At 37.3% G+C, this 13,939-nt stretch overlaps 1 protein-coding gene across 1 annotated transcript; it reads right to left on the bottom strand.

Moving 5' to 3' along the window:
- Positions 1 to 315: 315 nt before the first annotated feature.
- Positions 316 to 10,530, bottom strand: LOC145559160 (uncharacterized). Its single transcript, XM_081620590.1, has 3 exons — positions 9,643 to 10,530; positions 1,804 to 2,116; positions 316 to 785 (listed from the first exon to the last, which is right to left on the bottom strand). The coding sequence occupies exons 1-3, from the start codon at positions 10,398 to 10,400 to the stop codon at positions 384 to 386; spliced, it is 1,473 nt and encodes a 490-aa protein (XP_081476716.1). The 5' UTR covers positions 10,401 to 10,530; the 3' UTR covers positions 316 to 383.
- Between the last annotated feature and the right edge of the window lie 3,409 nt (positions 10,531 to 13,939).

Genomic DNA, 13,939 nt, shown 5'->3' with positions numbered 1-13,939 from the left:
TTGAGACATAAAGTAGGAACAACATTAAGATATAAAAAAAGTATTAATGTAGTAAAATTTCTATTTTTTTAAAAATAATATTAGATAAATTTCAATATTAAGTTTTAAAAATGGTCCAGATGACATAAGTGAAGTTGGTTGGAAGGTGGGTTATTTAAGTATTCCGTAATAATTATACTAGTACGGTGTAGTAGTCATTATACTTATCAATTGTCTCAATAAGTGGTCACATTTTTCTTAAACTGTGGCAATAATGACAATGAGACGATGAACTAAGTAAAACTATAGCAAACCACTTAGTGGTAAGACTGGTAACATCAACTATTCTTAAAATATTGTTTTAACATCATGTAAATTTTTTGAATTGGTTGTAACTAAACATATCACAAATTACAAGTACAACCAATAGTTGTTTTAGAATTTAGACTATTTTTAGTGGCTTCATCAACCTTCCTAAGCTGCACATCCTTTAACACAATTCTTGCCCATTCTCTAAAATAAGTATCATTAAGACTGACCTTACCACCCTTAAAAATGGACATACATCGACGATCGTCCTCGGGATAGGGACAAGGTTCACCATTCGGGTCACGGTATGCGCCTTGATGTTTCATACCGGACCAACTTGCAATCCAGTGATAGACATATTGGCCTACACCGGCTAACTTTAGCCAACCCTTAGGAAAAAACTCCATGACACTACTATTCCTGTCCATTAGGAACATGTTGGTTAATTGGGCACCATGAGGTGATACCAATACATCTGTTATGCTCATCAATTCAACCTGTCATCATCAAATTCAAGGCATACATAATTAATTAGCATTGATCAATCATATTAATTAAATTTTTGCTTGTTTTATTCTGTGAAGGTATATTTATACAAGTATATAATAATATAATGGAGATACATACTTCATTTTATTTCTATACCTATGAATTGTAACACACCACTTTAACACGCACTTTAAAAAAGATATTAAACTCGATAAATATTGTACTAAAACGGTGTGTTACAAGCTATTGAAAGTGAAATATACATACATAGCTATGTAACTCATGTCAGATCTCTATATATAATCATGAATGTCAAAAAATAAGTATTTGTTGTTACATGGTTTATTGTTGTGTTAGATCCCTCTTCACATTAAAGGCTATTACCTACTGTGTAAACCAAATTCTAATTGTAATTAATTAATTAATAGATTGATCGCTTATGGTTGATAACTTGTATGACATGTCAACTATTTTAGTGTGCTCCAATAAAAATAGTGCAGAGAATAAGAAACCTATGTCACTTCCAATTAATCCTAGCTCTATGGCAAAGTATATCAAATGGCGGATCCACTAAAGTACATGGGGTGTCGGCAAACACTCCATTAAAACTGTATAATGTTCTTTTTTAAATTAAAGTGATCTTTTGTCACTTGATATCCCATGATCATAATATCGACATTCTGTCTTCAAAATCCTTACCCACCCTTATATCACCATTTGAAAAATTACAACGGTCACATTTGGTATTGTATAATTGCTCAAAAACTGCCACCATACTTAAAATATGAAACAGTAATATATAATCAAACTTATACAAAATGCCCCCCAGTAGATTAAATTCAGCAATCCAACTACATATTTTTAAGATTGCAACTTTGCAAGGAACACACTATTTCTATGCCACTATATCCCTAGATAATCAACATTAAATGTTAATAACCAGCGTAATAATATAATTAACAACTACTCTATTCGTCTCTAAATAAATAATTGCGACTGAAAGTATTAATATAAAAAAGGACTAACCTGTTGACAAAAGGTGAGATTATTAGAGTAAGCTACATATAATTGGCAATTGGTAAACTTGTCACATTCGGTTTTAAAGAGGTCAATAACAGCCGCATCATTTGTGAAAGATCTAGCCCCAGTCCTCATAAATAGAGTCATCCCAATTTCATGTGGCCTACGATCAAGGCTTACATTACAAAACATCCTTGCTTTGCACCTTATTAGATCATACGTTTCCATCCTTCTTTGCCTTGACATCCCTCCCTCGTTATGCCTCATAACCACCGCCTCTTCGAAGCATACCGGTTGCTTGTCTTCAACCCCGTCAAACCTATTAATTCATCATCAAATGTTATACTAATAAGCAATAAACCAGAAATAACTTATCTCTTGATGCGTGAACCAAACTGACAATAGCCGCGTCGTGGAGAACCACTGACCTAAAAGACGATTCCGCGCTACCTCCCGGTGCAGTAGACAATTGCGGTCGCCCTCCAGGATAAGCACGGCGCCGGAGTTTATGTGCACTCACAAACCCGACTGGAACTCAGAATACTCGCCCAGAAAACAGAACAGAAAGAACATGTATTTAGATAAGTTTAGAGGAAAGAGAAGACTGATTGTGTTGTGTGTTTTGGCTAAGAAAACCACCGAATATTTATAGGGTGAAGAGGAAAAACGGAAAGCATGAAAGGTGGGAAGAATCTGGCCAAGAAAACGACCAGATTAATCTGGTCAGTCAACAACCGAGGCAAGAAACAAGGAATTAATCAGTCAGCTACAATCAAGGAATTAATGGCTGATTAATTCTCACAACAGTCAGAAAAGAATAAACCCAACAGACAAAAAGGAATATTCTGTTTAACAAAGAAAAGGGAAATAAAATTTCTCCAAAAAGATAACAAGGACCCACGCCCGCGCATCGCATTCCCCAAGACCCCAAGTCCCGAGGCCCGAGGCCCGAGGCCCGAGCCCGACCCGGCTCGGCTCGGCGCGCGCGCGCGCGTGTGTGTGTGTGGAGTAACACACACCTCCAACTCACTCAACTAAGTAGTGCTAAAGCACTACATTATAAAAACAAGGAAAAACCTTCCTCCCCAATCAATGTGGGACTTTTCCCCTTCCATTTATTTCTCTCTCTCTTTCCCTCTTATTTTTCCCAACACTCTTGTTTTATATCAAGAACTTCCAACAATCCCCCACAGGTTCGAAGATATGAAAAAGAAAGAAAGGAAAAATGAATTCTGGGCAAAACAAAACAATTGCATAAGTGTCAATGTCTCGCGACTTGAATTAACACATAGTGGACATCAAGCTATGATCCCTCACCTAACAAGTGACCTTCGTCTTGAACTCAATAGGGAGTTAGGGACCCGTCACTTTGAGCCACACAATTGAACATGTATAATATTCTGAAATTCCGCGAATAAAGATGACGCATTATACTGGCCATACGTCCAGCCTGGATGCTCATAGGTGCTCTAGAGTATAAGCCCACGAAATACTCATAGGAAGCGGCCACACTTCCACACCTAAGTAGGTGAACTCCATCAAGTGTGAGCTACAACACACCTCCAAAAATATGGATATGGGTTCATTAAGAGCCGTATGCTCAACCTCCTTCTCATATGTAGCTAAGCACAAAACAAACATCTAGAGATGGACAAATAAAATAAAAATGTGCTTCCGAATTATTACATAACGTTCCCCTTTGAACTCATAGTGAGTAGGAGTTCATTATTTCACAATTCATACAACGGGCTTTAGCCCCATCTCTTCCGATGTTTCCAAAACTAGTTTTTTACATAGGCCTTTAGTTAACGGATCCGCAATGTTCTTTTCGGACTTAACATAGTCCAGTGATATCACCCCTTCAGACAACAAATTTCTGACGGCTTTATGCCTCAGACGGATGTGTCTCTTCTTCCCATTATAGGCATGGTTGTGTGCAACAGCAATAGCAGCTTGCGAATCACAATGAAGTGCAACTGAAGGAGCTGGCTTCCCCCACAGAGGAATATCTGCAAGCATGTTCCTCAACCATTCTGCCTCATGACCTGCTAATTCAAGAGCAATAAACTCAGATTCCATAGTAGACATAGCAGTACAAGATTGCTTACAAGATTTCCAGGATACGGCTCCACCCCCAAGGGTGAAGACATAGCCACTAGTGGAGTTAACTTCATCATTATCGGATACCCAGTTGGCATCACAAAAACCCTCCAAAACTCCAGGAAATTTGGAGTAGTGCAAACCCCAATCCATAGTACCCTTAAGGTACCTAAGCAACCTCCTTAGAGCAATCCAATGATCACTGCTTGGATTATGAGTGTACCTGCTCAACCTACTAACAGAATAAGCAATGTCAGGTCTAGTGTAGTTCATAAGAAACATAATACTACCAATAATTCTAGCATATTCAGACTGATTAACTGGATTACCATTATTTTTCCTTAAGTGGAAACTTGGGTCATAGGGAGTCTTAACTGGATCGACATTAAATGAGTCAAACTTTTTAAGAAGTTTTTCAACATAGTGTGACTGATTAAGACAGATGCCATTTGGAGTCCTCTTGATTTTTACTCCCAAAATCACATCTGCCTCACCCATGTCTTTCATTTCAAAATTCGAACTCAAAAACTGTTTTGTCTCATTTACACGATCCAAGTTAGTCCCAAAAATCAACATATCATCCACATAAAGACAAATAATTACACACCCATGACTATCATGCTTAAAATAAACACAAGAGTCACCTTCATTAACATGAAAACCATTACCAGTCATAGTCTTATCGAATTTGTCATGCCATTGCTTTGGAGCTTGTTTAAGCCCATACAATGACTTGACTAACTTACAAACCTTCTCCTCTTGTCCTGGAACAACGAACCCTTCAGGTTGGACCATGTAAATCTCCTCATCCAAGTCACCATTCAAAAATGCAGTTTTGACATCCATTTGATGAACAACAAGACCAAAAATGCAAGCAAGAGCAATTAAAGTCCTAATGGTTGCAATTTTAGTAACAGGGGAGTAAGTATCAAAATAATCAATGCCAAACTTTTGAGTAAAACCCCTTACCACTATCCTTGCCTTATACTTGTCTATGGATCCATCGGCCTTTAATTTTTTCCGAAAGATCCATTTACAAGTAATGGGCTTACAACCTCTAGGAAGTTCAACCAATTCCCAAGTGTTATTATTGAGAATTGATTGTAATTCACTATCAATTGCTTCTTTCCAAAATACAGCATCAACTGACCTCATTGCCTCATCATAGGTTCTTGGATCATCTTCCAAAACAAAAATATGCACAAAATCATCATCAATTAAGGAAGATTCAGATAAATAAGAAGTAATAAAATCAGGACCAAAACTATTTTCCTTTCTTCCCCTTTTGCTTCTCCTTGGCTCCAAAACAGAATCATCGTTAGTAATAGGAGCATTAGCAATAGGTAAACTAACAGAACTACTAGCATGCAATTCACTATCATTAGAAGGAGACATTTTCAAAGGAAAAATGTTCTCAAAGAACTCAGCATCTCTTGCTTCAATGATATGACCACCTGCATAAGAATTGTTAGCACCTTTAACAAAGAAACGATAAGCTGCACTTTGATAAGCATAGCCAATAAAAATAGCATCAACAGTTTTGGGACCAATCTTATCCCTCTTGAAGCTAGGTGTGCCTACTTTTGCTAGGCACCCCCACACTTTCAAGTATTTCAGGTTTGGCGCTCGACCTTTCCATATTTCGTATGGAGTCTTGTCAAGCTTCTTGTGAGGAACCCTGTTCAAAACATGACAAGCAGAAAGAATAGCCTCCCCCCACATGTTATTAGGAAGCCCAGAACTAATAAGCATAGAATTCATCATATTCTTTAAAGTTCTATTTTTCCTTTCAGCTATACCGTTTTGTTCGGGTGAATAGGGAGCCGTCGTCTCATGAACAATGCCAAGTTGCTCACAAAATGCCTTAAGAGTGTCAGGGCTGTACTCCCCACCCCTGTCACTCCTAACCCTCTTGATCTTTTTGTCCAACTGGTTTTCTACCTCAGCTTTATATTTGAGGAACATTTCCTCAGCTTCGTCCTTAGACCTGAGAAGATAAACCATACAAAAACGTGAACAATCATCAACAAAAGTAATATAATACTTTTTACCCCCTCTACTTTCGTGATTATTAAAATCACCTAAGTCACTATGAACAAGTTCTAGTACTTCAGTCTGTCTATCTACTGATTTAAATGGCTTCTTAGTAAATTTGGCTTCAACACAAACTTGACATTTCGAAAAATCAGTTTTAGAAAAACTTGGAATCAAATTTAAGTGTTTAAGCCTTTTAACAGAATCAAAATTAACGTGACCTAATCTAGCATGCCATAAATCAATAGACTCAGCAATATAAGCAGAAGAAGTACTAGCATTCTTATTCATAGTGTCAATTTTAACATCAAGAGTAAAAAGCCCCCCATTACAAAAGCCCTTCCCCACAAATTCCCCATTGCGAGTAAGAACTAATCTATCAGAATCAAAGGAGAGCTTCAGTCCAGCTTTCATGAGCAAACTGCCAGAAATTAAATTCCTGCGCATTTCTGGAACATGCAAAACATTAGTGAGAGTAAGCAATTTTCCAGAAGTGAGAGCGAGAACGATCTTCCCTTTGCCTTGGATAGAAGCAGAAGCTGAGTTGCCCATGAAGACATTTTCACCTTCAACCTTGTCATAGGTAGGGGTGGCAAAAGATGACCCGACCCGATAACCCGACCCGAACCCGACCCGAAAATAGCGGGTTAGGGTTGAGATTTTCGACCCGAAAACTTAAATGGGTCAACACGAACCCGACCTGAAATTAAATGGGTTAGGTTAAGGTTGAAAATTTCAACCCGAAAATGACCCACTTAACCCGAAAAAAATCAGATAATCCAAAAAAAAAAAAAAAAAAAAAAAAGAGTAAAAAATTACCAAACCCACCTAATAGAAGTAACACCCTAAAATCCTAAATGAGTCTCCCTGCCGTTTAACTACACTAGCCCAGCCCAAATTTTCCTAACCCTAAGTATAAATTATTGATTATTCTAGATTTCTAGTCTCTGCCTCTTTCACTCTTACTTCCACTTTCTCTCTCTTCATCCCTTTCTTTCTCATTACTCTCATTCTTGGTGGTGTTTAACCCCCACTCATTAATTCTTGTTCGTCGTTTCTCCATCACCGTCGCGTCGTCGCTCTCTCTTTAATTAGCTTCACCAGCCTTCGTTGCTTCACTTTCGCTTGACCGATCTCGCATCAGCAAGCCGCAAGCAGGACGACCATCAAGTGACCAATAACTAAAAAATATTTCTGCAAATCATTGATCTTGGAGATCCATTTTATTTTAGCTCTTGTGTATTGTAATTAAATTTGGTTACTAACTTATTGTAGCTTATATATCTACACTTTTAATTTGTTGATGGTATCAATTTGATTATTTTATCAATGATTTTCTCTATAAAATTAAGATGTTAATACAAAAAACTGAAATGGGAAATGTTAGATCTGAAATTTTGAGGTAATTCAAAATCGAAAAATCAATGACCAAAAAAATCAGGTCAGATTCGGGTTGACCCGAACCCGAAAAAATCAGGTTAGGGTTGAACTTTTTGACCCGAAAAGTTAAATGGATCAGGTTCAGGTTAGGGGTCCTTGACCCGAATTTTAACTGACCCGAACACGAACCCGACCCGACCTGATCCGTTTGCCAGCCCTAGTCATAGGTAGTGAACATGTCCTTGTTGGCGCAGATGTGCCTGGTAGCTCCAGTGTCAACAATCCACTCAGCAGCATTACCTGTAAAGTTAGCTTCTAAAACAACAGCAACAATAACGTCAGAATCCTCAATAAGATTTGCTTGACTTTGCCCATTCTTCTTCTTGACCCTGCAATCTCTAGCCCTGTGACCAGTCAAACCACACTCATAACAGATTCCCTTAAACTTGTACTTCTGAATTTTCCCATTAGGCTTAAGGTTACTGTTTTTGGCTTTGGACTGGTTGTTTGATTTGGGTTCAACAAGGTTGGCTTTGGCAGAAGAAGAGGAAGGGAAAACAGAAGGGGTTTTGTCTTTGATACGGTTTTCCTCCTCAATTTTGAGGTGGGCAGCAAGTTCCTCTAAGGTTAGGTCTTTCTTTTTGTGCATGAGTTGGTTACGAAAATCCTTCCAAGAGGGAGGGAGTTTCTCAATAAGAACAATAGCAAGGGTAGTATCACAAATAGACAGACCTTCAGCAGCCATATTAATACAAATACTCTCATAAGCATGAATCTGATCAATAATAGGCTTATCATCAACAACTTGAAAACTTAACCACTTACTAACACAATAACGTTTAGTACCAGCATCATCAGTTCCATATTTTTTCTCTAAAGCATCCCAAATATCCTTAGCATGATAGAAACCCATATAAATATCCAACAGACTATTCGACATATAATGCAACAACATGCCCTTACAAGTTCTATCATCCTTAGAAAACTTAATCTCAGATTCAGACAAATCATCTTTATCAACAGGTTCAACAATATCATCAAGAACATATGCAACATCAATCTGCTCCAAATAAAAATGCATCCTAACAGCCCAACGTTTATAATTCTTTCCATCAAGAGGTTCTAGTTTAGACATATCAGGAACAAGGAATTTGGAAGCCATAATCGTCTTTTAGATTGTTATACTAATAAGCAATAAACCAGAAATAACTTATCTCTTGATGCGTGAACCAAACTGACAATAGCCGCGTCGTGGAGAACCACTGACCTAAAAGACGATTCCGCGCTACCTCCCGGTGCAGTAGACAATTGCGGTCGCCCTCCAGGATAAGCACGGCGCCGGAGTTTATGTGCACTCACAAACCCGACTGGAACTCAGAATACTCGCCCAGAAAACAGAACAGAAAGAACATGTATTTAGATAAGTTTAGAGGAAAGAGAAGACTGATTGTGTTGTGTGTTTTGGCTAAGAAAACCACCGAATATTTATAGGGTGAAGAGGAAAAACGGAAAGCATGAAAGGTGGGAAGAATCTGGCCAAGAAAACGACCAGATTAATCTGGTCAGTCAACAACCGAGGCAAGAAACAAGGAATTAATCAGTCAGCTACAATCAAGGAATTAATGGCTGATTAATTCTCACAACAGTCAGAAAAGAATAAACCCAACAGACAAAAAGGAATATTCTGTTTAACAAAGAAAAGGGAAATAAAATTTCTCCAAAAAGATAACAAGGACCCACGCCCGCGCATCGCATTCCCCAAGACCCCAAGTCCCGAGGCCCGAGCCCGACCCGGCTCGGCTCGGCGCGCGCGCGCGCGTGTGTGTGTGTGGAGTAACACACACCTCCAACTCACTCAACTAAGTAGTGCTAAAGCACTACATTATAAAAACAAGGAAAAACCTTCCTCCCCAATCAATGTGGGACTTTTCCCCTTCCATTTATTTCTCTCTCTCTTTCCCTCTTATTTTTCCCAACACTCTTGTTTTATATCAAGAACTTCCAACATCAAATCCATACAAAACAATTTTATTAGATTATGAACACATGTCATATGATCATTTTTAGTAGTTCCTAGCTAGATAGTTAATACTCTATAATTAATTAATTTTCCTTCAATTTCACTTCAAGTTGGCCCGGCCCAAAATGGGTCGAGCTTAACACAAAAATTTTGACCTAAGCCATGGTCCGATAACGGATAGACCATTTTAGCTTTTGGTCTAATCCAACCCCATTTTAGGTTAATTTAAGATTGCAACTCTGCTCATGAAAATATGAAATTATGTTGAGTCAATAATAAAGAATTAATATACACAATTTAAATAAACTTACACTTCAATATTGATTGGCCCATCAAAAGTGGCTTGCAAAACCAAACGTATCCAAAGACCCATCTTAGCCCTAAGTTCACCCCAATGGTATAACACCCATCTAGAAGGCAATTTACACCCATTTTTCATATGCCATGCTACAAACGGAAATACGGCGGACAAACCATGCCATATATTATCATAATTATAATGATTATATGACACAAATGTTAGGCCTTTCATAAGGGTGGCATTATGGGGTAACGCTTCCGGCCATGCAAGTGCATAATAATTCCATGACCCATCATGTGTGTCATGACCCTTTATGCATAGGATCCTTCCCTTTGAGTCATTTGATGGGAACTTTTGGTATTGCACGTCCCCTTCCTCGTCGCGTGTGTCGTACATGGAACTCATGAACCATGTGTGCCCTTGGGCGGCTGTGCTCGAGTATCTTAAGTCCTTCAAGGGGAGGAATGTCACCGCGTGTTTGAGCTTCTCAATCTCATCTTCGTTCGTTGAATTTTGATTTCCTAAGGGGGAGGAGGCAACCTTCTTGAAGGACTCAATCGACGGAGGGAATTGAAGAGAAGGAATTTGGAAGAGAAGAAATATGGTTAAACATATGAGTAAGATGATAATAGAATGTTTTGGTGAATAGTTGAAAGATAAGTTGTTGTGCTTGCTTTTAGGGTTGTAATATTTAGGTACCAAGGGAGGAATATTATGAATATTAGAGGTATGTGTGTGTCTTTCACTAGTTTGTGGAAAATTTTCCATGGCGGCTTAGCCAGGTACATACATTCAGATCCCGGATTTATTTGTTCTCACTTATGCGCACCCTAAATCATCGCCCTCACATTTTGTATATGTGTGTATGCTAAAGTGAGGAAGAAGCTTTGCTAATGAAAGTATGCATATATAACGTGTAGTAAGAGCAAATTAGGGGTGGTTGTTAATACATTCTTCAATTTTCGAGGGTGTACATGTGGTTAATATAACACTACTCACCCAAAACTAGCGAAAACAAATGGTAAAGTTCATGTGCTAAGCTAGCAAACCTCGAGGAAATTCTGCAATTGCCTTACTTCTTACGGAAGTATATACTTTATAACTTATCAACTTGTTAAGAATTAGAGGGTGTAAAATAGATTTATCGTGATATGAACCTAACCAAATTTGTGTTTACTTTCTTGCATAGAATTTTTGGTGCTACTTTACTGCATAATGAAGTATAAACGTTGTTGTCATAAAGTTTAGAAATCTTTCCATTAGTGCATAGAGAGAGTCAGATAATCACAACTGATACCGATGTAAACACGATTTGATCACATGTCTTTAGTATAACTCTCAATGCTTTAACCAAATGATACTCACATAATTATATCAAAATCGAAGACATTTGCTAATCTAAATATATATGCAATCATTATTTTACCCCAAAAACAAAGGAATTAAAAATGGGATTTATTGGCCTAATTTAGTTGTTCTTAGTTGGATTAGGCAGGCAGTGCAATACTCTTGTGACCTTGCCCAAAAAAGTAAGACAAATAGTTAGGCCTTGTTAGCTACATTTTCATGAAATAAGTCCAATAGTTGAAAGTTTTTGTTTCAAATTTCCTTAGCTCAATTTTAAGAAGTTGCTAATTTTCTTAGTTTAAGTATCACCCAAATTTTAGAAGTATTAGCTTAAGTATCACCTAATTTTTAGAAGCAACACGCAAATGCGTCTTTTGGATCAAAATAAAGTACTAAGGAAAATTGTATAACTTGTACCCATGTTTTTTACGCTTATGAGCTTGTCTTGTACTTCGTATAAGATATATAACTAACCCGGGGAGTTAAGCATAAATACGATCCCTCAACTATTGTATTTGTAGCATTTTGGCCCATCATCTTTTTAATGAAGCAAATTGGTCCCTCTGTCACCCTAACTTGATTTTTCCGGTGAAAAAATGATGAGCCAGCATAGTTTAGGGACTACAGTGTCCATGTGACAAAAAAAAAAAAAAAAAAAAATAAAGTTTAAGGACCTTGGTATGAGTTGACAGTATTTAATTAATGAATTGGTAATGTTTAGGGACCTTCTAATAATTACAGCTGTGAAAAAAAAAATCATGCATATGAGTTTTATAGTCTAGGGGACTTCTAGAAGGTTACCAAAAATAACCCAAACTTCGTCACTTCATCTTCAAGCTCAATTACTCCATTGTCGTTTATGATGTCTGGCTCGGAATTTGGTGAATATTCAGAGCAATAGAAAGCGAAGATGGCAAAACTCACATCTGCTCAAGGTACGGTCATCGATCTTCTCTTCTTAAAAATTAATCTTCATTTAGTTATATGATCAAACCCTGCTAAAGGGGCTTTTTGGAATTTGTTCTTATTTTGGTTGATTTTGGTTCAAATATGCTTGATTATGCTATTTTGTAGTATTGTGCGTAATTGTGATTGGTAAAGATTGAATTTTTGTTGGTAGGGGTCCTTAATCTTTTGGCAAAAAAGAAGTGCAGTCCCTAAACTAATGCTGACTCAAGAAGAGAAGTCCCTAAACTTTAGTTTAATTGGCAGTAAACATCCCTCAACTTTGCTGACTCAGATTTTCCTCCACCAGAAATGGTGAGCTAAGAGTGGCAGAGGGACTAATTTGCCTCATTTCAAAGATGAGGGACCAAATATGCAACTAATGATATAATTTAGGGATCGTATTTTAGCTTATCTCCTAACCCGGGTTGTTCAACATGTCGACACTAGAATGTGGCAACGGACCTAATTGTATACTTCGTATATAATTATACACTATAATAGGCATATCTTGAGATTTGTAGTATTCATGAGTTCAAAGTCAACCCTCAAATTACTTTGACGTGTCGTACATCAAACGGTTGGTTTTATTCAATTATTGGAAAAGGGCTCACTTGAATACTTGATATAGTTGACATTTGACCAACTTATAATCAAACAGAATAATATAACATTGCACTAATATAGTCGCACCCTTATAATAAATGAAGTTAATTTATTACTTTGACATTTGGCGGCACAATGCCCAATCGGGTGAGATTAAACATGGGCAACGGGTCGTGCCGTGCCGCCACGGGCCGTGCCTGGCCGTGCCGCGGTGGGAATCGTGTCGTGCCTAATTTTGGTACAACCCAGCCCACGACACGGCACGGCCCACGTACCTGGCGGGCCGGGCCGGGCCGGGACGCGGGCCAAACCGTGCCACTTTAATTTTTTATTTATTTATTTTTTTAAATAATAAATGTAAATAAAAAAACGATATATATTTTTTAGTACAACTTAATTTTATATAAATAATGTGATTAATTTATGTTTATGTTAATGTTAATATATTTTGTTTAGAACAACTTTATTTTAATTAAGGTTATATAAATTATTTATCTAATTATGTTTAAGTTTATATAAACAAATAAAAACAATTTTACTAATTTAGCAATAAACAACAATGCATATAATAAAAAATAAAAAATTACGACTGCGATAATCCGAAAACACAAAAAATTGAAGAATAACTTGTTTTATCATATGACGGGAGCCGGTACGATAAATCGATAATACAAATAATTAATGATAATTAAAAATCGTACAATATTTGGTGAATAACTTCATTTATTATACGAAATACGAAGTTCGATATTACAAAAATTGTACAATAGTGTATAATGGTGAGTAAATATGGGCCTCGTGCCGGGCCGTGCCGGCCCATGTGCCGGCCACCGTGCCGCCCATTGTGCCGCGTGCCGTGCCCGTGCCAAAACTAATTTTTTTGTTCACGGCACGGCCCATGGCCCACAGGTGGGCCGCCGTGCCAGGCTCGTGCCGGCACGGCCCGTGTCCACCTTTAGGTGAGATGCTCTCATATGATCTCAATATATATATATATATATATATATATATATATATATATATATATATATATAAAGCTGGATGTTTTTTTTTTTTTTTTTTTTTAAATAGATATATGCTATTTACAAAACAACTATATGTGATGTTCTTTATAAAATAACTGTATGTTCTTTGCAAAAAATATATGTTCATTCCGCCTTTTTTTAAAAAAAAAAAAAAAAAAAAAAAAAAAAACCAGAGCATCCCCCTGCAGGCATAAAATTTCTGCTATATGGATCTATCATGGTTTAGTCGTTTGGCCTTCACTATTTTATAGTACCCCTTTTCAATGTTTCCACGGACTATATATTATACTTATGTATAGAAGATATTCGGATAATGTTAATGTATGATTTATGAAGACACATGGTGTTAGGAATTTGTGGGTGAATAATTCAAATTTTCGGATT

This window comes from Chenopodium album, chromosome 9 (genome assembly GCF_948465745.1).
Source record: "Chenopodium album chromosome 9, dcCheAlbu1.1, whole genome shotgun sequence".
Taxonomy (NCBI): Eukaryota; Viridiplantae; Streptophyta; class Magnoliopsida; order Caryophyllales; family Amaranthaceae; genus Chenopodium; species Chenopodium album.
Note: the sequence above shows the minus strand (reverse complement) of the source record. Positions and strands in the feature narration are given on the sequence as shown.